The sequence below is a fragment of the Narcine bancroftii genome, chromosome 9 (genome assembly GCF_036971445.1).
Source record: "Narcine bancroftii isolate sNarBan1 chromosome 9, sNarBan1.hap1, whole genome shotgun sequence".
In the NCBI taxonomy this organism is placed as follows: Eukaryota; Metazoa; Chordata; class Chondrichthyes; order Torpediniformes; family Narcinidae; genus Narcine; species Narcine bancroftii.
In genome coordinates, this window is record NC_091477.1 from 49,743,384 (window position 1) to 49,769,998 (window position 26,615).

The 26,615-nt window shown below is 40.7% G+C and overlaps 1 protein-coding gene across 1 annotated transcript in view; it reads left to right on the top strand.

Moving 5' to 3' along the window:
• Positions 1 to 26,615, top strand: part of LOC138743573 (dedicator of cytokinesis protein 2-like) — a 699,740-nt gene that overhangs the window by 222,288 nt on the left and 450,837 nt on the right. The window contains exons 23-26 of the mRNA XM_069899077.1: positions 5,396 to 5,530; positions 10,242 to 10,350; positions 12,479 to 12,549; positions 20,703 to 20,809. Of these exons, the coding sequence (XP_069755178.1) occupies positions 5,396 to 5,530; positions 10,242 to 10,350; positions 12,479 to 12,549; positions 20,703 to 20,809 (422 nt within the window). The remainder of the gene's footprint in view (positions 1 to 5,395; positions 5,531 to 10,241; positions 10,351 to 12,478; positions 12,550 to 20,702; positions 20,810 to 26,615) is intronic.

Here is a 26,615-nt window from a genome sequence, read left to right on the forward strand (position 1 = left end):
AGCAATTCATTCTTCCCCATACAATTAAAGCACGGAATAATCTTCTCCTGACCACACTCACACAACCAGACCCAATTAAATTTAAAACAGCGCTTCTTCAAACATCTCCTCCTTAAGCACACCCTCTCCCACCTCCAGTTTAAATTCCATACGGAATAAGTTTTAAGTTACGCACCATTCTGAGCAGCGTGATAAAATCTCGCACTGTCCTGCCCAGGACGTGAATCACCTCCTTTGTCCAGTATATCCAGGCTGTGTACACTGTTCCCCCGTTAGTCACTTCGTCACTGTCTTGGTTATATTAGATTGACAGAGTATGTATAGGGTTCCGTGCTATCATTGGTTTCAGGCATCTGTTAGGGGTCTTGAAATATATCCCCCGCAGATAAGGGAATACTGCATATATGGTAAATAGCTGGGGTCGTAGCTATCTGAAAAGTATGAATTTTATTACCACTCAGCTTCCTGCCTGCTAACTTGTTTTCTACCTATGTTTAAACACTATCCTTCCATATCATGTTCTCTAATTTTGCACACCAATCTCTTGTGCATGTTTAGATTGTTCTTGAAATATTAATTGTAAGGACTTTATATAAGAATTTATTCTCATATACACAAGTACAATGTACAGAGGCACTGGAATTCCTGCTTGCCATTTCCACCCCGGTATGTAAGTTATGCCAATAATATATTAAAAAACAAATTAACGCACTATACCATGACACTGAATAAAAGGCAATAAATATAAAAGGATCTATAAATAAATATTCACACTTGTTTTTTTACCTGAAATTGAGATTTTTAAAAAATAATTTTCTCAGTTATGTTATATGTTATTCTTCTGCATTAATAAAACATCTCAATATAAATTATTGCCACTTTCAAGATCCCAGTGCTATTTCAGCCTTTTGTAGAAGTTGATCACGGACATTTTCTTCATCTGGAACTTGGTGACCTGTATTATTAAAATCAAGCAGAGTTAATTATTACTTTATTCCACTAAGTAATTTGTATTGTCCTGGATTTCTGTAATAAATTGAACAATGCCATCAGATATTCCTGGAGTTCAGTGAAATTGTTTGTTCCAAAAATCTGCGTGTCAATTTTTAAATAGTGGTGGATTCCCATGTGTATAATAATGAGCTGCAGGAGCTCTAATTTGATTGGATCGAATCGCCCTGTTCAATCTTTATCAAAATCTCTATCTCTTTGAAAGTAAGATAAATAGAGGCTGGAAGAGGCAGTACTCAGTTAAACCAAAATCTACTTTAATGCACAGTAGAACAATTGATAAAAGTAATAATAACCAGTCATCTAATTAAATCCATGCAATCTAATCAGTTAATGTTATACTGTAGCAGCATGTGTGCGGAGATACAAAATGGCTGACGAATGCGGCAAACGCACGGACCTGGGGGTGACAATGGCCGGAAGATGAAGAACACTGGGGAGAATGTTGGCCACTCCTCGCCTGGCGCTCCAATGATACCCGGCCCTGACGTCAGCACCAGGGGCCCATATAAGCGCGACGGCCAGAGCAAGAAACCAGTCACGTTTTCCAAGGCTTTATGGGCGTGTTCTTATTCTGCATGCTTGCGTAGTGCGTACAATGAATAATATACCAGGCGAGTCCACAATTTGCAGAATATTTACTCTTTGTCGTGCCCTGTCGCCTTACACAAGCTTGTCATCCTTCATTGTTCTAAAGTCTTCCACTGCTTGAAGGATGTGGTGATACATCCACCAGCTGACTGCAGGGGGCAATCTCTGTACCTGCAGGAAGACCACCTAAGGGGCTGACTCTGCCTGGCTGGCTGTCAATCAGTTGACTTGACTATAAACCTGAGCTGGCCCCTCCTGAGCCAGTCACCAAGGCATGAACTGGTGTTCAGACTTTTACTGTTGTACAGTCTTTTCTGAGTTTGTGCTTGCTTGCTACTACCTCAGCGCACCACAAAGGATGAAACAAATTTCTGGAGGAACTCAGTGGGTTAGGCAGTGTTTGCGAGGGAAGGAAATGGGTGGTGTTATTGGTTGAGACCTTGCACCATGACTGATTCCTTTCCTGCCACATGACTACCTGACCTGCTAAGTTATGAAGTCATGAGGTCATGCAGTGTAGAATCAGGCCCTTTGGCCCAACTTGCTTATCCTGACTAAAATATCTCGTACTAATCCAACCTGTCTAAGTTTGGCCTAAACTCATTTTATCTGTCGATTTTTTTTTTAACCCCAAATTCCAGCATCCGCAGTTTATTGTGTCTCTCACTACACTGATGGTCTTATAAAACATCCTTTTGGCCAATGTATGTCATGTTTTTAGCAACCTTCCTCATATCAAAGAGAATGAAAGAACTTATCCAAACCACGTTAAGAGGCATGTTCTGGTTACCGGTATAGCTGGTTGTTCACTCGGTCGAAATAATTCTTCGCTTAACTCATTTCATTTCAAAAGACTAAAGTTTTTCTGTTCCTCCACCTTGCTTTTGAAACATCGTTGCTCTTTCTCTGGAACAGCAAGTCCAGGAAAGAGACAAAAATCAAAGAGTAAACTTGAAAGAAACATCACACAGCAAATAAAGAAATCTAACATCTGCTTTGTTTAGCAATGCCTAGAGACCTGTTCATCCTATAGGGTGCAGGAGTTATCATCCAGACGTACATGTCAATCTTTCTGTACAAAGAATTCCTCTGTTCATCTGACATTTAACATTTTGTGCGTTAGAAATGTGCTCAGCTTACAGTTTTAGGTTCACTGCTTTTACACAAGGTACAAGTTATTTTACCAAGCATTTGTTTTCATGATCTATCGGCCAATTAGCTTGACGTCTGTAGTTGGAAAAATGCTTGAAGCCGTCATTAAAGATGAAATAGTGAAACTTTTGGAATGTAAGGGTTCAATCAGGCAGACACAGCATGGTTTTAGAAAGGGGAGATCTTGTTTGACAAACTTGTTAGGATTCTTTGAGGATATAATGGGTGCGGTGGATAGAGGGGAACAGGTTGATGTTTATTTGGATTTCCAGAAAGCGTTTGATAAGGTGCCGCACAAGAGACTTATCAGTAAGTTACAGGAAAGTGGAGTCCGGGGAAGTATATTGGCCTGGATTGAAAATTGGTTGTCTGATAGGAGGCAGAGAGTCGGGATAAATGGGAGTTTTTCAGGTTGGCAGAGAGTGGTAAGTGGGGTGCCGCAGGGGTCGGTGTTAGGCCCACAACTGTTCATCATTTACATTGATGACCTGGAGGAGGGGACAAAATGTGGTCTAGCCAAGTTTGCGGATGACACCAAATTGAGTGGAAGAGCAAATTGTAATGAAGATGTGGAGAGTCTGCAGAGGGATATAGTTAAGCTGGATGAGTGGGCAAAGGTCTGGCAGATGGAATACAATGTTTTTGTGTGAGGTTATCCATTTTGGCAAGAAAAATAAAAGAGCTGAATATTATTTAAAGGGTGAAAAACTACAGCATGCTGTTGTGCAGAGGGACTTGGGAGTGCTTGTGCATGAATCGCAAAAAGTTAGGTTGCAGGTGCAGCAGGTTATTAAGAAGGCAAATGGAATTTTGGCCTTCATCGCTAGAGGAATTGAATTCAGGAGTAGGGAGGTAATGTTGCAATTGTATAAGGTACTGGTGAGACCGCACCTGGAGTACTGTGTCCAGTTCTGGTCTCCATATTTGAGGAAGGATATACTGGCTTTGGAGATGGTCCAGAGGAGGTTTACTAGGTTGATCCCTGGGATGAAGGGGTTGACTTATGATGAAAGATTAAATCGTTTAGGATTGTATTCGCTCGAGTTCAGAAGAATGAGAGGAGATCTTATAGAAACATATAGGATTATGAAGGGTATGGATAGGATAGATGTAGGAAGGTTTTTTGAGCTGGCTGGGGAAACTAAAACGAGAGGACACAGTCTCAAGATTCGGGGGAGTAGATTTAGGACAGAGATGAGGAAAAATAGTTTTTCCCAGAGAGTAGTGAATGTTTGGAATTCTCTAACCAGGGAAGTGGTTGAGGCTGCTTCATTAAACATATTTAAAATTTGGTTAGATAAATTTTTACATGATAGAGGAATTAGGGGATATGGGGAGAAGGCAGGTAGATGGAGTTAGGTCATAAATTAGATCAGCCATGATCGTATTGAATGGCGGAGCATGCTCGATGGGCCATTTTTGGCCTACTCCTGTTCCTACTTCCTATGTTCCTAGATTCCTCATACAATGGTTCATACTTTAGCGCCTCTCTGTGACACTTTGTGGACTTCAGTGCCTTCCTTGGCTTTCAGTAACTCAAGATGAACATACTCTGAAGGTACGATTCAACTTGCACTCTCCCGTTTCTTGTGTGGCTCTGGCTCAGTCACAGCACTTCTGCTTATGAGTCAGAAGGTTGATAGATTTGAGAGACCTGACTGACTGAAATGTTGATAATGAGAGCTTATTGTCACATAAGTAAGTGCAATGTACAGATGTTCCAAAATTCTTGCTTCCTGCAGCCAAGCAGGTACATATGACATACTAACTATGTTGAATGACCACCATATGGCAAGATAGAAAAAGAGGTGATAAATAGAAAAGTGGGGGTTGGGGGTGGGGGATAGATGAATATTCACCGTTGCAGCTGTGAAGAAAAATTAGTTCTGGGGGAATTTTGTACCATTGAAAGTGCTATCTCGTGGATGGATTTTAAAAGGAAGCATTGAGTTTCTCCCAGCTGGTTCTGGAACAGATTAGAGTTCACTTTTAACATTCTCACTGGTGCCCTGGATAATGTTTATTTCTCAATCAACCCTTAAACTGATTTTCTAGTTTTAATCGCACTTTTGTGTGGCATCCTTGCTTTGTACAAATTGATTGTTTCCTCTAATACCGTATTCCAAAAGGATTTAATCATCTGCAAAGAGTTTTTAATAAAAAAAAAAAGACATACAGCATGGTTACAGGCCATTTCGTCCCACAAGTCTGTGCCGCTCAATTGACACCCCATTAACCTATACCCCTGGGTTGTTTCGAGTGATAGTAGGAAACCCCGGGGGAAACCCACGCAGACAAGGTGAGAATGTACACACAGACAGCATGGGATTTGAACCCATGTCCCGATGACTGGTGCTGTACAGGCTTGGCGCTAACCGCTACGCCAACAGTTATGAGTATATTGATTGTCAATTTTACATTAGAATTTTATTTTCTATGCAAGAGCTCCTTTACTATTTTCTGGACACCATTCCCACAAATTCTCTTGTTTCTTTCAGTCTGCCAGTAGTTTATTGTGACATCAGCTATTTTGTTTGCAGATTTCAAGGTTTTCTGTACACTTAAAATGAAATTACTGACAAATGTATGTATCCTTTTACAAATGATCTTTCGATATTTTGTTCCATTGATGCCATTCTAGAAAACTGATGACTGTGTTGAAGGACTACCTGGATATGTGTTGTGAAGGCAAACAGTGCGAACCAATCTTACGAACTTTGAAAGCTTTGGAGTATATCTTCAAGTTCATTGTGAGGTCACGATCATTATTTGCACAGTAAGTTCCAGATAGTGATTTAATTAATTTAGTAATTGATAATTTAATGTCGTTCTTTTAGACAGGCTGCCTGTTTAAAAGTATTGTTTCCAGCTTGTTTTTTTATGAAATAATAGATGTTTGAAAAAGATCTATAAGCTGTCAGTATTTTTTTAAATCAGTATTTAATAAAGAAAATACTTTGGATGTCAGTCAGTTGGAATACCACTATCATTTAACAAGTATTTGGAAGGGTGTATGGGTGTTTCAGGGAATCTCGAATCAAACAGTAGTTGGAAGAGTTATTGACTTGTCCTCAATAATGACCCTTTAAACGATAAACAATGAGGGTGATATCTCGGCACCCTTAAAAACCAAAAGGTGCAAAAATATTTCCAGCAGTGGGTGAGATGAGAGGTCACATTCTCAGAATAAAAAGTACATCTCTTTAAGACAGAGATGAGGAGAAATTTCTTCAGTCAGACGGTGGCGAATTTGTTGTCACAGATGGCTGTGGAGGCTGTCACTGGGCAGGTTGATAAATTCTTGATGGGTAAGTGTGTCAAAGGTTATGGGGGAGAGGCAGAAGAATGCGGTGGAGAGGAAAATCACATCAGCCATGATTTGAATGGCAGAGCAGACTCATTGGGCCAAATGGCCTTATTCGACTCTTAAGTCTTATAGACCTTAATGACATCTTTTTGATGGAGAATCATTGAGGAAATTATTATGCACGATACATAAAAAGATGTGGAGATGCTGCTTCATGATTGCAGAGTTGCTGACCTCCAATGCTCTCCATGGGTAGTTGGCCCATTCTCCCTGTGATCATGTGGGTTTCTTCCAGACTCTCCAGTTTCCTTGTACATTCAAATGGCGTGTGGGTTAGTAGGTTAATTGACTCCTGTAAGTTGCCATAACCATGTAAGTGATTTGAAGAATATTAGGGGAGGTGGGGGTAATTGATGAGAATGCGACGAGCATAAAATTAGACAAATTAATGATCATGCCAAGGTGTTATGTGTTGAGGAACAACACATATTCTCCCTGGACACCCCAATGACATGAGCATTGTTTTCTAATTTTAGAAATCCCCACTGCTTTTACAGTTTCCATCACTTTACCTATCCCAAAACTTAAAATATTTTCTCCCTTTAACTTGTCTCCGCCCCCCCCCCACCCCACCCCTACCACCACCACATTCCTAATAGTTTTTATTTCTTCACTTCTCATACTTTCTATCCATTCATCTCTGGGCTACTTGCCCAAATTCTTTTCCCCTCTCCCTCATTATATATGTAATTTTACCTTTTTCTATTTCAATCTCAACAAAAGGTGCTGAAATGTTGACCGACCACTTTTGCCTGACCTGCTGAGTCCCTCCAGCAACATTTTGCCTGCTCAACAGCCTGGCAAACTGCTTCTTCACCTTCTCTAAAGCCTCCCTGTCCTTCCTATAATGTGGGTGACCAGAACATCAGGCAAAACTCCTAAATGTGGCCCACCCAAATTTTTATGTAGCTGCAACGTGACTTCCCAGCCTTTACATTCAATGTCCAACTGATGATTGAAAACATGCATCTTTACCATTCTACCCATTTGTGAGCCATCTTCAGGGCTTGCACCCCAGCATCCCTCTGTATCAATGTTCCCGAGAGCCCTGTCATACATTGTATACATTTGACCCCATTCCTTCCAAAGTGCATCACTTTACACTTGTCTGGATTAAACTCCATCTGCCATTTCTCCACCAATTTTTCCAACTGACCTGTATATTTTGGCAACCTTTCTGGTTATCCACACCACTAATTTTTATGTAGGCATGTGACTCCAGATGCTGGAATCTGGAGCAAAAACTTGTTGGATGAACTCAGTGTGTTGGGTAGTATCTGCGGAGGAAAGGAATTGTTGGCATATTGGGTCAAAACCCTGTCTCTGGACAGAGAGTGGGGAGGGGAGACAGCTGGGTATAAAGGGTGGGGTTAAGACCAGAGCTTGTAGGTGATAGGTAGGTGGGAGAGGGTGGCTGAAGGGTAGGTGGGAAAGGGAACAAAAAATGGAAGGGCAGAAAGGGAAGGGATGCAGGACGAAGGGGACCACCTGAAATTGGAGAATTCAGTCTTTGTACCATTAATTTGTGGACTATCCAGGAGGAATTTGAAGTGCTACTATTGTGTCATCGGATCTAAGCCATAGAGCACCTTACTGCTCAGTTTTTAACCATGAGAAGCCAATATTTTCATCACTTTCTTGCTCTTTCTAGCCAACATCTACTTTACACCATTTCTCACTGATGGGTTTTCCTCCAGTGGGTAGGCCCATAGAGAAATAATCCCATGAAATGCAACCTCATTGGGCGGCAACATTTTGGGAATAAGTTGGATCAGGAAATTGGGAACAAACAGTGGGGAAAACACCCACAAGGTCCAGCTTTATTTCAATATCTACCAGCTGAGTAGATTCAGTAGTACAGTAGTTTTGGACAGAGCCCTTAGTGAGAAGGCAAAAGAATATCTGAGAAGTAGCATAGCTGAGTGGGACATGAACTTGGGCTGCATGGTGGAGCAGCTGGCCTCACAGGTCCAATGAATCTGGTTCTGATGCAACCTAGACCTGCAGCAGCAATAAAAATTCACCAAGACAATGGTATACTCAAAAGAGTAATTTTTTTGAAAATTATTAAAATAATATAACACTTCTTACATAGCTCTAAATTAAACCCACTATGCACAAATGTATGTGTGTGCGTGTGTGTGTGTGTGTGTATGTGTAGCAGTCCAAAACCATTACAGTTTAGGAACAATTGTAAAATGAATGAATTTTTAAAGATCAATCAGTTTTGTGTTGAAACTCAGATTCTTTAAATTGTTACTCAAAAGTAATTATGGAGGCATCAGATTTCTCAAAACTCACGAGATTCTTGTAAAGTTCCTTTCAGAGAATTTTTTCCTCATACGAACAATTTCTCTATCTTGCATGGAGGTTTCAGAGCTTGTGTTTTCTTCCACGACGATTTCACAAAACCCCAGCAAGGGTTACATGAAGTGGCCATATGAAAATGGACATGGTGAAACCATCCTTTTTTCAAAGAGACAGCTGAAGTGTCTTTTCCATACCACTGATGTTGCGTATCTCCCATGTTAAAGAGAATGCAGCGTGAACAGAACCTTTCTGACTTCAGATGTTTCTTGGTGCAATATTAAAATGCAGCTTTTCAAATGTCTTTAATTACATGACATGACATCACTCCTGCTTTTGAAGTAAGAATCATGAGCAAAGGACTCCGGCCTGTCTGCGCACGTCATTCAAGCAAGAACTTACTTGTTTGAACAGATGCCATCTCTCAACAAACACTATTGTCTTAGTTTCAATGAAGAATCACTTCAGTTTTTATGGCTCTTTATACACCTTCATCCAATAATGAACCAGTAGATATTTTGTCTCTCAAAATGTTTTCTGTGTATAAGGATCTGTGTTGTCTGTGTGTGATGCAGTCCACTCACAAAATAACTTTACTAAGAAATATTATATAATTTTCCTAAAGATTAATAATAACAATTCCATTACAGGTTAAATCCCCTCCTCAATTGCTGTCTGTGTGGAGTATGCAGGCTTTCCCTGGGACTACATGGGGTTGCTCTGTATACTTTCCAATGTCCATCTCCCCTCTCTTCTCCTGTGGCCTGCCAACACATCAGCATGTTGGCTGCCTTCCCTTGGCAACAGTTGATGATGATAAAGTGAAAGGGGAAGGAAGTTTGTGTTAAGTTCTGAGCTGAATTCACAACTTTCTGTAGTTCCACAAATGTCCAAAATGGTGAGAGCTGCATTTGAGTATGAACAGAATAAGGGATTTGAAGCATAAGTCCAACAAAGGTGACATGGTTAGCGTAATGATTAACCCAATATTATCACAGCACCAGCGAGCTGGGTTCAAATCTGGCACTGTCTGTAAGGAGTTTGTATATTTGCTCCCTATCTGTGTGCATTCGTCTGGGTTCTGCAGTTTCCCCCTACCCTCTAAAAACTTAGGGGGATTGTAGGTTAATTGATGTATTTGCGGGGCATAGGCTTGTGGGTCGGAAAGGCTGTATGTCTAAATTTGTATATAAAATCCTCAGGAGGGTATGACAGATGTTTCTTCTAGAGGGAGAGTCTCAAATGAGGTGACATCATCACAAGAGAAAGTGGAGTCATTTAAAATAAAAGTGCATGGCAATTTCCTCATCCAAGAGCTTGGTGAATTTCTGGACCTCATCCCCAGAGGGTTGTGGGGACTGTTATAATCTAGGCCGTTTAATGAGGATGCAGATGCATTTTTGAATAATCGGGGGATTGAAGGTTACAGGGATCTAGACCAGTTTGAAACCTGGGGTAGATCAGCTGTGTGCTCATCTGGATTTGTAGTATAAATGATGGAATATGGGAAGAGTTCATGGGATTGTGGGGAAGATAAAAATGGGATTAGTAGAAATGGGTGGTTTTTTGGCTAGCTGAGGATTCTGTTTCTATTTTGTGTATCTCCATGACTCAAACATAACACTGTAGATGCAAAAATACTGCATAGTATGAATATTATTTAGATCTGCAAGTGACCTGCACATTCTCTTCTCAAAAAAGCTCCTACCTATAAGCATTCACAAATCATTTGCCATTTTTTGAAGATCGTATCTTGTACTTTAACAAAATGATTTTTGGTACCCTATACACAAAACGTTTCTCTTTGTCTCAGATTGTACGAGGACAAGGAACAAGCAGAGTTTGAAGAATCACTGAAGAAGCTGTTTGAATCCATCAACAACCTGATGAAGAGTCAGCAAGTGACGATAATCCTGCTGCAGGTCAGTTATAGCCACTTCACAAGTGACAGACCAACTTCTCAGGAAGCCTTTTCTTGTTGAGCAATTGGCCTCCACATCAGCTGTGGCAAAACAATCCATGTTCATGTCTATTGTCTTGGACTCACTAAAAGAGACCACAGAGGTTATCGCCTCTCTAAGAACTAACCATTTAACCACACTCTGATTTTTTTTCTCTCTAACCTTAAAGTCTATTCCATTTAATGTCTGTATCTATTTTTATTAAAATTGTCAATGTGAAATACATGGTCTAAAACAGCCATTCTCAACGGTGGCCCTACAGCATCCCCCACCCCCATCCTGAGGCCACAGCACATTTAAATAAAAGTCTTGTTTTCTTTTCACCTCGCATAACATGATTTTTACATAACTGGTAGGAGAGAAGTATTAAAGAAGCCAAAACTTGACTACTTCAAAGGGAAGGAGGCCTATAAACTTTGAGCAGAGACTTAATGGGGCCATAGGCAAAAGAAAAAGGTTGAGAATGGCTGGCCCAAAAGGATGCTGCAGTCAACACAAATCTAACAGAGGACTTGAATCCAGGAGTTGGGTAAATTCTGGAAGGAAAGAGACATTCTGGTCTCTCAAGAGAGAGGAGGAGAATGGGATAAGTTTCTCAAGGAGTCAGTGCAAACCCAGTGAGGGGCTTTGGCCCAGACCTTGGAGCCTTCTTTTTCTCCCACTGGTATTGCCCAACCTGCTGAGTTCCTCCAGCAAGATCGTTTATTGCTCTAGATTCCAGCAGCTACAGTCTCCTTCCTGTGCGATCCCCAACAACACAATGAACTGATTGACATTCTTCCTTCTGCTATCATTTCTGATGACATAAATGCTAATTTGAGTGATTTGTTTTAATGATTAGTCTCTCCTCCAACTTTCCAGCTGTGACATTGTGTATAGAGCGAGTTTCATCAAGTGGTACATGGGCCAGTGAACTGTTAAATTATATGGAGGTGAGGAGTAAGGTGACTAGAAAAGATGACCTTGTGTGATCGATTGCTCTCTTTCCTATATCTATGCTCAACATACTCCCAATTTTGCCAAATACAATTGAACATGTCCTTTCTTGCACCCTACTTTACCCTTTATGTTATTCCTTATATTATTCCAATGTCTCCCCTTCCACCTCTCCACACATTCAATATTCCTCTTCATTAATCATGAGAGGCAGGAATGAAAGAACTAAGGATGGAGAGGGAATAATGAAAGGAAACAAATTCTTTGACATATTTCAAAGAACCTCACACCACAGGTAATTTTTTTCATGTTCTCGAATCAAGGATAGTAAAGCTTAGATATCTGAAATAGCATTTTTGAGTGGAAAAGTAAGCAATTCGATGAAATCAGCAAGTCAAGTAGCCTTTCTGGATGCAAAGGGATGGTCAGAGTTATGGTTTGAGATCCTGAAAAATTGCCTGTTTGGAATGAATCAGCTGTGTGAAGAAAACCTGAGCAGAACTGAGAAATTGAAACTCTTGGGCACTGTCCAAGCATTGTGGTGGGCATGGGAACCTCTATCTCCCATCCTCCATCAAGTCCGAACATCGTGGTGGGCGTGGGAACCCCTATCTCCCTCCCTCTACCAAGTCCGAATGTTGTGGTGGGCACGGGAACTTCTATCTTGCATCCTCCACCAAGTTTGAATGTTATGGTGGACGTGGGAACCTCTATCTCAATCCTCCACTAAGTCTGAATGTTGTGGTGGGCATGGGAACCTCTATCTCCCATCCTCCACCAAGTCCGAACATTCTGGTGGGCATGGGAACCTCTATCTCCCTCCCTCTATTAAGGTAAAAATCAGTTTCCTTTAAAGTAGAGGGGAAATCAGAAGCAGAAATTAACTGTAGCCTGTTCTGTCCTCCTATTGAAAAGGCGTGCATGTGTGAAATGCTGCAAGGATAATTTGTAACCTTGAATGAAGAATATTAGATGCCTGCTGAGGTGTGAAGAATGCTCCAGAACCAGGCGAAACATTGAGAGCTTCAGTACACATGTTGTTGTCATCCCATCAGATCTCAAGCTGTGAGGACAATTGATGCGTGTAAACTGCAGAGGTTTAAGGTTTCTCTAATTCATTTTTTCCACCCCTCCCCCCCCCACCCAATCTTAGGTGGCCTCTTTGAAGTACTTGCCCTCAGTGCTACATGATGTAGAGACCGTTTTCGATGTCAAGTTACTGAGGTAAGCTGCAGCAAGCACAGGAGGTGGTGACTTTCCTCACCCTCTCGCACTCTTGTGTCAGGAACAGCAGGTGGGACACAAGAAATAACTGATTAACCATAGACAGGTAGAGCATTTCAGTCTATGGAGCCTGTACTGACCATGAACAATCCATTCAGTTCAATCCTATCTTCATCTTTTTTAAATCTCCCCACATTCTTAGCAACTTCCCCCATTTTCTATCACTCGCCTGCACATAATTCACGGCAGCCAATTAATCCACCAACCCGCATGTCTCAGGGGCGAGCAAAAATAAACCAGATCCCCATGTGGCCACAGGGAGAAAGTGCGAACTCCGCACAGAGAGCCCCATAAGTCAAAATTGAAGATGGGATTCTGGCGTGGTGAGACAGTGACTTTTTACGAGCCATGTGTCAATGGTTCATCACCCAAAACACCGGGGATATCCCAAATGAACGTAGTTAGAGCAAGAAATTATCAATGCAGGGTTTCTTGGATTAATCCTGAGAGTTATTACAATGCCAGCAATTGGGACTGGGGTTCGAATCCTATGCTATCTATAAGGAGTTTGTATGTTCTCCCTGTGTCTGCGTGTGTTTTTCCTGGGAGTTCCAGTTTCACTCCCAACGTTCAAAAGCGTACGGTGGTTGTAGGTTAATTGGGTGTAATTGGACAGTACAGGCTCCTAAAGGGCCTGTTACTGTGCTGTGTGTCTAAAGAAAATCAGAAGCACGTATTCGCCACCCTCTGTGTCAAAATACTTCCCCTTCAGATCCGGCTTTAAATCTTTCCCCTTTCACCTTAAACCTATGTCCTCTAGTTTTAGATTCCCTTCACTGGAAAAAAGACAGTGACTGTCCACAGATCGCTGCTCCTCCTAAGTTTATAAACATCGGTAAGGTCACTCCTCAGCCTCCTTTGCTCCAGCCCATGCCATCTCTTCTTGTAAGCCAGAACCTCTAGTCCAGGCAGTATTCCAGTGAACTTTCCTGCACTCTCTCTAATGTAATCACATCCTTCCAATAATGTGGCAGCCACAACTGCAGACAATACTCCATAAGTGGTGGAGTGAACGGTATGTTCAGCTGTAACATGACATCCCAACTCCTTCACTCAGAACTTATTCCACATTTATTCATGACTCCGTCTTCACATGTTGCTCTTTTCATGAAACTATGAACCCATATCCCTAAGTGTCTCTGACCACACATTCCATGGTCCTACTATATAGAGTGTAAACAATGTCCTTGTCTAACCTAGCAAATTGCATCTCCTCATACTTTTCTGAGTTAAGACCCATCAACATTTCCTATTCTCACATTCCCAGTTTATTTGGATCTCATTATAACCTTAGGACAACTTTTCTTCACTATCTACTATAACACCAATTATCATTCACAAACTTACTGATCAATGCCCACCTACTCTATATTCTCTTCCAAATTATTAATATATATGATGTACCCAACACCAATCCCTGCAGCACTCCACTGGACTCTCCAATCTGCAAAAGCCACACTCCACTACCACCCTCTAACTTCTACAACCAAAGCAATTTTATAGTTAATTTGCTATCTCAACCTGAATCCCATCCCTTCTCACATAATGAACCAGATAACCGGATGGGACCTTGTCAAAGGCCTTGCTAAAGTCTATCATTTACACCAGTGGTTCTCAACTTTTTTCTTTCCACTCACATACCTCTTTAAGTCATCCCTTTGCTATCAGTGCTCTGTGATTAGTAAGGAATTGCTTAAGGTGATATGTGAGTGGGAAGAGAAAGTTGAGGACCACTGCTCTAGACCCAATTGTTACTGAAATATTTTGCTTGAGAAAAATTGTCATTGGCCCATTTCCTTTGGAGGTATGAAACTGTACACATAACAAGTGAATTAGGTACGATTACAACAGTGGTTTTCAAACTTTTTCTTCTCACCCACATACCACCTTAAGCAATCCCTTACAGAGCACCTATGGCATATGGGAATACTTGATGTGGCATGTGAGTGGAAAGAAAAAGGTTAAGAACCACTGATTTACAACATTTGTCAATCCTCTTGGTCATCAACTGGACCATGAGTGTGTAATTGACCCAATGTGTAGTAAAGTTTAACTTTATTTGTTGCATTATACCGGGTACAATGCAAGGGTTCTTCTGCAAGCAATCTGACACCTCAATTCTAACATGCATACAGCCAGAAAAAGTAGAATGGCAAGGGAATAATTACCCAGCATAAAATTACAATGGAATGAAAATATCAACTAGTATAAATCAAAACCAGCATGAGGCATTGCTGCGGAATTTGAGCTCACAAGGAGTAAACTGCCTTTAAACCTGTTAGTGAATGATTTTGCACCCTGACGAGAAGAGGCAGAAAAAAGTACGTCCAGAGTGTGACGGGACTTTCAGTACATTGGCTGCCTTTCTTCAGCAGCGGGAAGTGTCAAAGAAGTCATCAAACCAGTCAACCTTGGAACGCTGCAGCACAGAAGCTTGCCCTTTGGCCCATCTAGTATGGGCTGAACCATTATTTTTCCACATCCCATTGAACTGTACCTGGACCATAGCCATGGACCTGTCCAAATTTTTGTTCAATGTGAAAATTGAGCCTGCATTCGCCACTTCAGGTGGCAGCTCATTCCACACTTTCACCAATCTCTGCGTGAAGAAGTTCCCCCTAATGTTCCCTTTAAATAATTCACCTTTCACCCTGAACTCATGCCCTCTGGTTATTTTCTCAGTGAACAAGCACCTCCTTGTATTTATCTATAGCCCTCCTAACTTTGTATACCTCTTATCAATCTCCCCTCATTCTCCTACACTCCAGGAAATAAAGTCCCTGTAACTCAGTTCCTCAAGTCCTGCCAACATCCTTGTAAATTTTGTGAGTCTATGGAGGGGGGAGGGAAGTTTGCATGATGTTCTGGGCTGAGTTCACCACCTTCTGTAGCTTCTTTTGATTGTGAGTAGAGCAACTCCCATACTATGCTGCGATGCACCCAGCAAAAATGCTTTCAATTATGCATCTGTAAAAGTTTTTGAGTGACGGGGGGGGGGGGGGGGTGGGGGGAGGGAGGAGGTGGGGGGCATGCTGAACCTCCTTGTAGTTTAGCCAACTTTGTTCTGAACTTTCTTTATTTTACAGCAGAAAAAAACACATATGATGGCTTGATTGGGGCAATCCTCTCTTTGATTGTGGGTCTTGTCTGTTGGTTGTGAGCCTGTGGAATGGTTCTTCCTTGTGTAATTTTCTGACGGCCAAGCTTAACTGAATTATGAAGATAAATACCACCAACTTGATTTGTTGCCCCCTAAACACCTGCTGTTTCTTTCTTTGGAATGTGTTTTGATAGGAATTTTGGGCTCATCAAGGTGAGAGACATTATTGTATCAAAATGTCAGATGTGCATTGTCAGAACCAGCTTCTGAAATTAAGCAGAGTTAAGAGGCTGAAAGATTCTCCTTTTTTTTTTATTTTTCACACCATAAATCACATTAGCCATGATATACACTTTTTCTTTTTCACACATTTACAGTGATTTTTTTCTCCCCCCCCTTCCTCCTCCCAAGCCACCCCCCACCCCCCCCCCCCCTCTCATCCATTTTAGGTATACAATCTAGGTTGCATTAATTCAGTCAGACAATGTTGTCATTCAACAAAAATACACCAGAAATTCTACAGAGTCCATTCTTTTCTTTCCTTCTCCTTCCATCAACTTAGGTAATGTTTGTCCCCGGTAGGTTTTCGCTATTGTATTTAATGTAAGGCTTTACCCTAAGCAGCACCAACATAGGGATCATCCACACCCAACTGACTTGGAAGAGGGGAAAGCAAATAGAGTTGCTAACTCATACCAGTCACCCCAGTTCTAGAGTGACCTCTGGCACTGTGGCTTTAGAGTTTCTTTATTCTTCCTGAGACCATGTGGAATTTTAACCTTAAAGTTGATTTTAATGATGTAGCACAGTAAAAGCCAATTCTGCCCAATGAAACCCGTGCTGTCCAACTACACCCAATTTACCAACCCCATGCATTTTGCAGGGAGGGAGGGAATTGGAGCACCTGGGGTAAACCCATACAGGTCACAGGGAATTAAAATGTGAAAATCTGCTGTGGTTGAAATAAAAACACAATGCTTGAGAAAATCAGCAGGTCAGTGTCCTTTATATAGCGAAGCTAAAATTACATAGCTGATATTTCGGGTTTGAACTGTTCATCAAGCCATACCTTGATGAAGGGCTAATGCCCAAACATTAGTTACATATTTTTACCTTTGCTATATAAAGCGAGCTCTCCACTGGCCACTGAGACAGAGGTGCACCAAAGAAGAGGTACAAGGACTGCCTAAAGAAAGCTCTTGGTGCCTGCCACATTGACCATCACCAGTGGGCTGATATCGCCTCAAACCGTGCATCTTGGCGCCTCACAGTTCGGCGGGCAGCAACCTCCTTTGAAGAAGACCGCAGAGCCCACCTCACTGACAAAAGACAAAGGAGGAAAAACCCAACATCCAACCCCAACCAACCAATTTTCCCTTGCAACTGCTGCAACCGTGTCTGCCTGTCCCCCATCGAACGTCAGCCACAAACGAGCCTGCAGCTGACGTGGACATTACCCCTCCATAAATCTTCATCCGCGAAGCCAAGCCAAAGAAAAAGAAAAAGTATATAAAGGACACTGTTTGACCTGCTGAGTTTCTCCAACATCATTTTTTTACAAGTCACAGGGAGAATGAACAAACTCCTTGCCGACACCATTGGATTTGAACCTGTGTCGCTGGCACTGTAAAAACGTGGCTCTAAATTGCACCTCGTGTGTAGGTGAGGGTTGGGAACTAGGAATAATGATGTTGCTATGGAAAGAATAAAATAGGATGAGTGTAAATGGATTCTTGATGGTCAGCACAATTTCAGTGGGCTACAGGGTCTGATTCTGTCCTGTAATCCTCTGTAATATTTCCATTTCTCAGCTCGACTTTCACAGAGGTCATGTTAGAGGCAGATTTTAAAAAAAAAACTCCAGTTTCTTTGAGACTTATTTCATTTTTTCAGCCGACATCGGAGGGGTTTTCATTTTATTGTTCTGTGCTGGTTTTCAACTTGTGTCCCAGTGGTAGATGCCAAGTGAGGGCAATTCAGAGCAAATAGCCCGTTTTAAATTTTGCTCATCAGCTGCTTTTTTTCTGAGCAGACTCAATAACTTTTAAATTGGAATTGAAGAAATACTCAAGTGGTGCATCTTTCAAATATTCTAAAAGCATTCCCAGAATTAACAATACATGAAATGTACACTTAGGATGAGTATTTCTCTTCTGTAAATGTTTTATGGCTTGAAAATATTCTCTTAAGGCTTACAGAGCAGAATAAAACAGAATAGTTTTCAAGTTGTAATTAAGAATGAGTGAAGACTACAGATGAAATAATACAAATGCAAGCACCTCAAGGCATTGCAAGAAGATTAGATAAAGTGTTACACAATGCACTGCTCTTGTAAAACATGCCACCACTGTGTTGGGACTATTCAATTTTGCTCTAGCACAATTGTCAAATCACTACCCAAAAATTTGAGAAATTAAAAGAAATTCACTCATGGAATTAATGTGGGCAAACAATAAACAACACAGCTTTTTTTTCATTCAACTCACGTTTCTTGACGTGCGCCTATAACGTGGTTTTGTGTTATGGAAAATCACAATAGGGACTGTTTTCTATGAATCCAGCCCTCCCCTACTGCAACACAGTGGTTGCCAGTATTTTGGTGACTCCTCCAACCCTCCCTCCTGTCATCCTGGCTATCTCCCCGCTGCATTCTCAGTCTTGATAAATGGTTCCGACCTGAAATGTTAGCCATTATTTTTCACCCACTGATGAAGCTTGACCTGCTGTTTTTGTTTCAGATTCCAGCGTCTGCAGTCTTTTGGCTTTTTAAAACACTGAATACATATCTATCATTTTATTTTTGTCTTTTTACCTTCTTGTGGTAAATACTTATTATTTTCTATATCTATCCAGCTCCAGCAAGTGAGATTTCAGTGCAACTATGCATTGTACTGATGTGCTGCAGATGACAAACTCATCATCAACTCATATGCTTGTCTTTTATCTGAGCACAACTTATTCTCACAAAGAAATCTGCACTGACTCCTCATTTTATAATGCAAAGACTGAATCTATGACAATTTGATTGATGCAACCCTCCAATCTTTCCGTTTGCCATGCCAGTGTTATCTTCTCTAAAGATGGTCATCCTGTTTGATGTTTAGATTGTTGTCATACAGAGATGTCCTTTTGTGAGAAATTCTGGAATTTATCATCATTTTGCAGCTGAAAAAGATGGCTTGCATCTGGAATTATTTGAGAATTAACCTCTCCAGGGGTTTATGGGGGAGCTATGATTGTTTTTTCTCTGTGGGTTTGAATGTTTTGTTGATGACCAAATCACAGGGGTTCAGTGAAGGAATTTCACAGCCTGTTTTTTTAAAAATCATCACAGAGCCCTGTGGTTCCTTGCAATGCACTGTCAGTTTTAGTTAGTAAAGGCCAGTCTACTTTAAGTTAAATATACTGAAGGTGGGTTTGGCTATATGAAAATAAAACAGAATTGCCTGATGTGGTATGAGTTTATGCTGCAATTTGACATGACCAATATCAAATGAGTAACTAACCAGAAATGATCATATTCTAACCTGACTAAATGTTCCCCGATTTGAGTCAAAAAGGGGTCCTTTCTCACTTCTTTTGAGGTGACATTGTCAGTTGTACCTGTAGACTTAAGTCAGGTATTAAACCAACACAGACCACTTTTATTTTGAATCTATTTGATGACTGAATATATTAAAAAAAAACCTGCAATGCCCTGCAATACTTTTTAATCAGCTTGATGAAGCAGTACGTTTGGGTGTTTTCCCCATCCCAATGCAGAAACTAAGAGCCAACGCATTCCAAGATCCATTAAGCAATAAAGCAGTGAATGAAAAATTCTATTTTCCACATTTCCTTTGAACATAGAAAGAAGGTAGTCATCCCACTGGTTTTTATCCTGGTTCAATGAGCAATCCCATCCCTCACTAATTTGTTCTACAGCCTCTTGTTTCCACATTCCTATCAAATCCCACCAGATTCTATGGCTCATACTTGAGTAGCCAGGTAACCAATATATTTGGGAAGCAGGAGCAGTGGATGGAAAACTTGTAGTCACAGGGAGAATGTGCAGATGCCATACAAACAGAACCAGAGATCAGGATTATACCTAGATGTGATGGTATCGTGTTATTATTAATCTTTAGTTATAAAATATATTTTTTAGTAAAAGTTATTTTGTGGGTTGGACAGGGACACACACAAAGACACACAGAGACATTTCACAAATGATTTAAGATTTGAAAAAGTACATTTTAAGTATTCAACTAGATTTTTCTGGAGTCTGAAAATGCAGAGACATACTCAGGAGAGGTTCTCCTATGATGTGCTCCTTATCATGGGAGATGCAAAAAAATCAGAAAAAAGAGTCACTTCACTATCTCTTTGTCAAAAGAGGGCAGTTCTTCCATATTCAATTTTAAATGGTCATTTCATGTAACCCTTGTCTGGGTTTGTTGAAATCAATGTGTAAAACAAGTTCTGGAACCTCCATGTAAGAGAGAGGGGCTTGTGTAAAATCATTCATATGAAGAAACAATTCTTAGAAAACAACTCTACAAGAAGTTGTGAGTTTTCAACACAAAATCATCTCTTTAGAATTAGGACTGAACTATAGTGGTTTTAGATTCACCCCCCCCCCCCCCACACACACACTCACATAAAGTGGGGTTAAAAGAGTTAGGTAAGATATATTATTAATAGTTAACAATAAAAATTATTATAGTTTTTAAAATACCATTGTTATGGTGAATTTATATTGCTGGCCATCTAAGCTGTAACACTGGGTTACTGGGACTGTGAGGCACTGATGTTGATTGAAGTTTGTATGCCTATAAGGGGACCAGCAAAACTCTCATGTGGTATGAGATCTTTTGGATTCAGTTCTGATGGCAGTCAGAATTTCAGTTTAACCAGTTACTATTGTACCAGCAAATCTGTGTTAGTTCTGTTTATAATTATATCCTGTAGTCCACTGATGGAGATAAACAGTCTCTTGTCTCTTTCTCTGCAGCCAGCTTCTTCTGGAGTTTTACAATGGTATTCCCCCCAATAAGCTGCAAAAACAGAAGATCCAGTCCTTGACGGATATTGTACATAGTGAGCTCTTCAAGAAAAAAGGTTAGTTGTTCACCATAGGGTGCTGAGGATGTGGGATGCAGGAGAAGAAGTGAAATAACAAAATATCTTTGAGTGAAGTTTCCCTGTTCTTTTTAAAATGCTTTCATAGCTATTGCTTCCATCTCACGGGCAATGGCCTACATTGAGTTTATGGGACACTTGAACAGAAGAAATGAAAAACAACTAAAGCTTGGAAATACTCAGTAAATCAGGCATCATCTGTGGTGAGATAAAAATGGTGTTGGCATTTTAGTTCAATGGCTGGAAAAAGCTAGAACTCAAGTAGATTTGAAATTGCAATGAGAGAGAGGTGGAGAGAACGAAAGGGATTTCTGTGACAGGGTGGAGGTGAAGAGGATGGCATCAGCTGAGAGAGAGTGAAGTTACAGATTACTAATTGCAGCTGATGTGACTGAAGGAGATATAAATGGAAGGAAATGAATGAGAACACAGGAGGGAACAAAAATCTTGGAACTCTGAGATACAAACCTAAGGTGTTCGACCCTTTGAGGGTGTTTCTGTATTCAACACAATCCTAGCTGGTCCTCCATATCAGTATCATCTGCCTGCCTCTCTTTGTCTATTGCTCTCCATTCTATTTGTGTCAAGAAATCTATCTGCCTCATTGGTAAGTATTTTGATCAACCATGCCTATACAGTTTTTGAGGTAGAGAATTCTCCATGTTTTCTACCTTTGAGTAAACAGTTTAGATATCTTGTTTCATCTCCCAAGTTCATGAACTTTGGTTCCAGATGAGCTGGCCAGAGAATTGTCATCCCTATATGCAGCCTGTGGAGCAGGTAAAGGATAAAACCTTGTGTTTTGATTCTTAGTTAATTTTGTGTCTGCCTCTTTAAGAGAACTATTGTTTGTAGTGTTACCATAGTGACTGGTGCAATATTTCATAATATCCACCCAGGCTAACAGCTTGCTCATTCTACAAGATGTGAAGGAAACGTGAGCACGAGAAATTTTTCTTTGAAATATGTATTTCTTTAATGTTTGTGTATCTCTTGAAAAGCTTTTATATCTTTTGATATACTTTTTATATCTCTATTATAGAGTAAATGCTTTGTGGTTCATCGTTATGAAAGTCTTAATGCAAGGCTATACAAAATGTTTATTTGTTTTATCAACAAACTACATAGAATAGCCACAGAGTTTGATTTGTTGGATTAAAGAGATCTAAATTTGGGATATTGCAGCTCATGCTTTGGAAGATGATACTCTGAAATTAGGATATATTAGAATAAGGAAGGTGTCATTTATAGAGCTCTGTGGGAATTTTGTCTGTTTCACTGAGATTTTATTCATAGAATCACTTGTGAATTCTAATCTTCCCCCTTGTATGAATGTCCCACAATTCTAGACCCTAGATATTCATCTGTCTGATAAATCTTTGTGATGCTCCCTCTATATCTCAGCCAAGGAATGGTGCAAAGTACTCGAGATGTAGTCACACCAAGACCCTGAATAATTTGCGTTCCTCTCCTCAAAGCTTCAGAGTGATGACCCAATTTATCATTTGCTTTTTTAATTGCCTTCCTTCACCTTTCAGGTACAAGTGTACAAAGGTATTTCAATCACTCATCATTACTTTCTCTGTCACCATTTAAGTTTTACTCTGACTTTCTATGTTTTTGTACCAAAGTGGTTGGCTATATACTTGTCCCCATAACTTATCTGATTTGTCCGAGTCACTGTGTAACCACTTTGCATCTGGCGCAAAACACAAAGTCCCACCTGTTTTTTTGCTGTTGTCAGCAAATCATACCGCATTTGGTTCCCACTTCCAAATAATCAACATTTATTCTGACAAATCTAGGCCCAAGCAGCACCCCTTGTGGTAATCCATTAGTCTCTGCTTTCAACCTGAAAAAGAAGCAGAGTGGAGGAGGTGTGGTGAAGAGAGTTAAGGGAGTCTGTGAAAGCTGTTAGCTAATACTGAAGAAACGATGTTGTTAGTTGCAAATGTGGAAGCTCCCCAGAGAGTACCAAGTTTTCTGTTCACTGTAATTTAAAGGACTGTCACAAATGGAAAATCCTCTATCTGCATGCAGTTCACTGATGAAATTGACTTTCATACTGAATCCCATTTAACAATTATGTATGAGACCAGATTCCCATAACATTTGGGATATATCTAAAGGTTCAATACAGTCCTCTAATTGTAACTCGTGTTTACTTGTAGTTCACTACAGTTCCATATACTCATATAAGTTTTTAGTCCAGTTTTTAACCATCTACAGAGACTGATTAATGTGACAGTCGCGACTAGCAGAGATTTTCTTTCACTGCTGCTTGTTGCTTTTCAATCTTGAATAATACCAGGAGCAGTTACATCCTGTAAATACTCTGTTTTCTACCGATTATCAGCTTCAATAACACTTCTACTTAGTGAAATCAACACCTGCTGAGAACAGTGTGTATCTCGGAGCGCAGAGGTGAAGTTTGTTTACGTACTAGTTTTGAAGGATATTTGTCCAACAGATGAGTTTGGGGCTGCTCAGTTATGTACCAATATAACCATAATTCAGAGCTAATTTATCTGTTTTGACCAGCAGGGCAGATGGAGGAGCATTACATCATTTGGAAGAAGGAATATTTTCTTCATCATTGATGATTATTTTGGCTTGAGCAATGGGAATGCTTCACAGGGATTTAACTCCCAGTGCCCCCCCATTGGGCATAAATTTCATAAGCAGTCTGCTATCAGCAGAGAAGCCATTGTGGTTGCAAAGGAGAGGGGGTTGGGGGAGATGCTTCAGTTTAGAGAAGTTATCCAGAGTTTATAGCATCAGCAACATTTCCACCATTCCCTCCCATCAGGTCGAACCCTTTGTCAAACATTAGCAAAGCAGTTTATACAATCACCATGATTGTCTTCAGGACTAAGCCAGAGGGCATACTGAATTCATTTCTTGAGTCATAGCTCAGTACGATGTGACCAATGAAATAACGTGGCATCTGAAAGTGTTCCGGAGATAACTCAAGTTTGTATGTATTATCTCTTCCTCTCCCTATGCTTGTGGATTGTCATGACAAGATAACCCTGTGGCATCACTCACAGAATAAATATAAGGCTCTGTACAATTTGACCATCACTCACAATGTAATCAACAATCTACAATTGTGGATGAAGGGACAGCAAATAATTAAGAGAGTGAGCAGAACATTATTGTTATTGCCAGTGAAACTGAATGCAGAATTTAGGGAGATTATGATTCAACAAAATAGACCAGTGTTTCTCAATCTTCTTTAACCATGGACCTCCCGAAGTATGGCTTGGCAACTTTTAACAAATCCATGGGCCACCAGCGGGAATGAGAGGGAAGGTGCTGGAGAGCTCGAGTCTCTTCCCAGGCCACTGACAAGTGTTATTTTCTTGAGAAAATGTGTTGAGAACTTTTGCTTTTCTCCATCATCAAGATGGCAACCTTATTTTGCACATCATGTTTACTTTGTCAGTAATAGTTTTTTCCACGGGCCACCTGTAACAAATCCTATGAGAACCACCAGCATCCACGGACCACAAGTTGGGAAAACCCGCTCTGCAAGATTGGCGAGACCACTATTTAGCACAGCATCCATTTAAGGATGAATTGAAAGCAGTTTAGAGACTAATACCTGAAAAGCTGTGTAGTTTTGGATGGAAAGGCTAGGCAAGTTGGATTTGTATCAGTTGGAGTAAGCAATGAACCCCGGAGGGATTTGGAGGCTCTGGCAGTTTTTGTGGGTAGAACCAATCGGTCACTGTTTTGGATAGAGGATCTTCTCCGTAATAAGAAAAGGTGATATCAATGGGGAGACTAAAGATTGGGTGTGTAAGAGACTGAGGTTGTGGTCGCGAGTCATGATGAGATTGTGGCAGTGGCAAGTACAGGAGGGGAGTTGGGTGAGAGAGCTGTACACAACTCCCTTTGGAGAGTTTCTGCCAGAGCCTCGCGGAGCCTCAACAGGTCGGATGCTTCCTCTGGTGGGGTAATCCAGAGTAAAGGGATCACTGTTCAAGAGTTGTCGAGGACATTCTTTCCCTAGGGGTTACTAATAATTGGAGTACTCTTTCTCAAAGACCTGTGGACATGGATAGTTTTAATAATATTTTTCTGGCAGAGGCAGATAGATTCTTGTTAAGTAGTGGGGTTAAAGGTTACTGTGGATAGATAGAAATGTCAAGTCGAAGTTCCAGTCAGATCAGCTGTGATCTGATTAAATGGTAAAGTAGGCTTCAGGGACCAACTCCTGCTCTTAAATCAAATATTTGCATGTGTAGATTTATTCCCATTGGATGAATCTGTTCCACTGCCTCATCGGCTGTGCATTAATTCCATCCTCTCAGTTGAAAACTGATTGGTGTTACTTCCCAACAATTAATTTAGTATTGAATTAGAGGCAGCTAATATTGACCTGCTACTAATTATCCTAAGATGATGGCAGTCTCAAGAATATGAAGTTTAAATAAATTTGGAAATAAATTAGTTGAGTGAGCTTGAAGCCGTGGAATTTTTGTAAATAGGCCTTCAAGCTGACTGAGGTCAGCTTTTGCAGAGGAAACTCACTGTCCCACTGAGGACTCAGGTCCTACAGTGGTAAGGGCTACCAGTTTGCTGACACAATGACATCGTTAGTGGAGCTGGTCCCTCACAACTCCAGCAACCTGGGTTCAATCCTGACCTTGGTTGCTCCCTGTAGGCGACTAGCAACCCAGGATCAAATTGGGTACTATCTGTAAGGAGTTTGTACTTTCTCTCTGTGTCCTGTGTGGGTTTTTAGTGGATGCTCTAGTTTGCTTCCACCTTCTACAATGAACAGTGTTTGCAAGTAAATTGGATGAAATTGGGCGCCAAAGGTTTCATGGGTCAGAAGTCTCTTCTACAATGATATATCATTAACATTTTAAAAAATCCAGAATTTGCATGTTAACTTCATAATCACGTGGGGTTCCTCTGGGTACTAGTCATAGTAGAAACAGACCCTTCAGCCCGTCATCTATACTGACTATTGATCACCTATTTACAACATTAATTCTATTTTTAAAATTCTCTCCAATCCTGATCAACTCACTCCAGAATGTACCACTCACTTGCACACCAGACGCAGTTTACAGTAAATAGTTAATCATGTAACATGCATGAGTTTGGGATTTGGCAGGGAACTGGAGCACCAGGGGGTTACCCATGTATTCACAGGGAGATTGCAGAGAGTGATTAAAATCACCTAGCTATCACCCAAAGTCAGGCCTCTGGCTAAGAGGCAGTGGCTACACAAATGCCCCGCTGTGCCATTCCATGTCTCAGTAACCCATGAATTGATGACCACTGTAAATTTTTAGTGTCAATGAGTGATCGGTCTGTTTCTGTGCATTATGCTCCATGACTGTTCATCTTACAATCCTTTTTAAAAGCCACATAGTTCAAGGGGTGGACCCATAGGTACATATGCACCTGCCAAAAGGAAAGCTAAATATAATGCTCACTAGTATTAGATGTGGAGAAGCTTTTTCCAGTAGTGCGAGAGTCCAGGACCAGAGGACATGGCCTCAGAATTGAAGGACTTCCATTTAGACCAGAGATGAGGAGAAATTCCTTCAGCCAGAGGATGGTGAATTTGCTGCCACAGGTGGCTGTGGAGATCAAGCCATTGGGTAAAGCAAAAGCTGATATGTTCTTGGGTCATTCAGGATTGTCAAAGGTAATGGGGAAAAGGCAGGAAAAATACATCAGTCATAATTCGAATAGTGGAGCAAACATGATTGGCTGAAAGGCCTCATTCTGGTCTGATGTCTTCTAGTATTGCAGTAATATG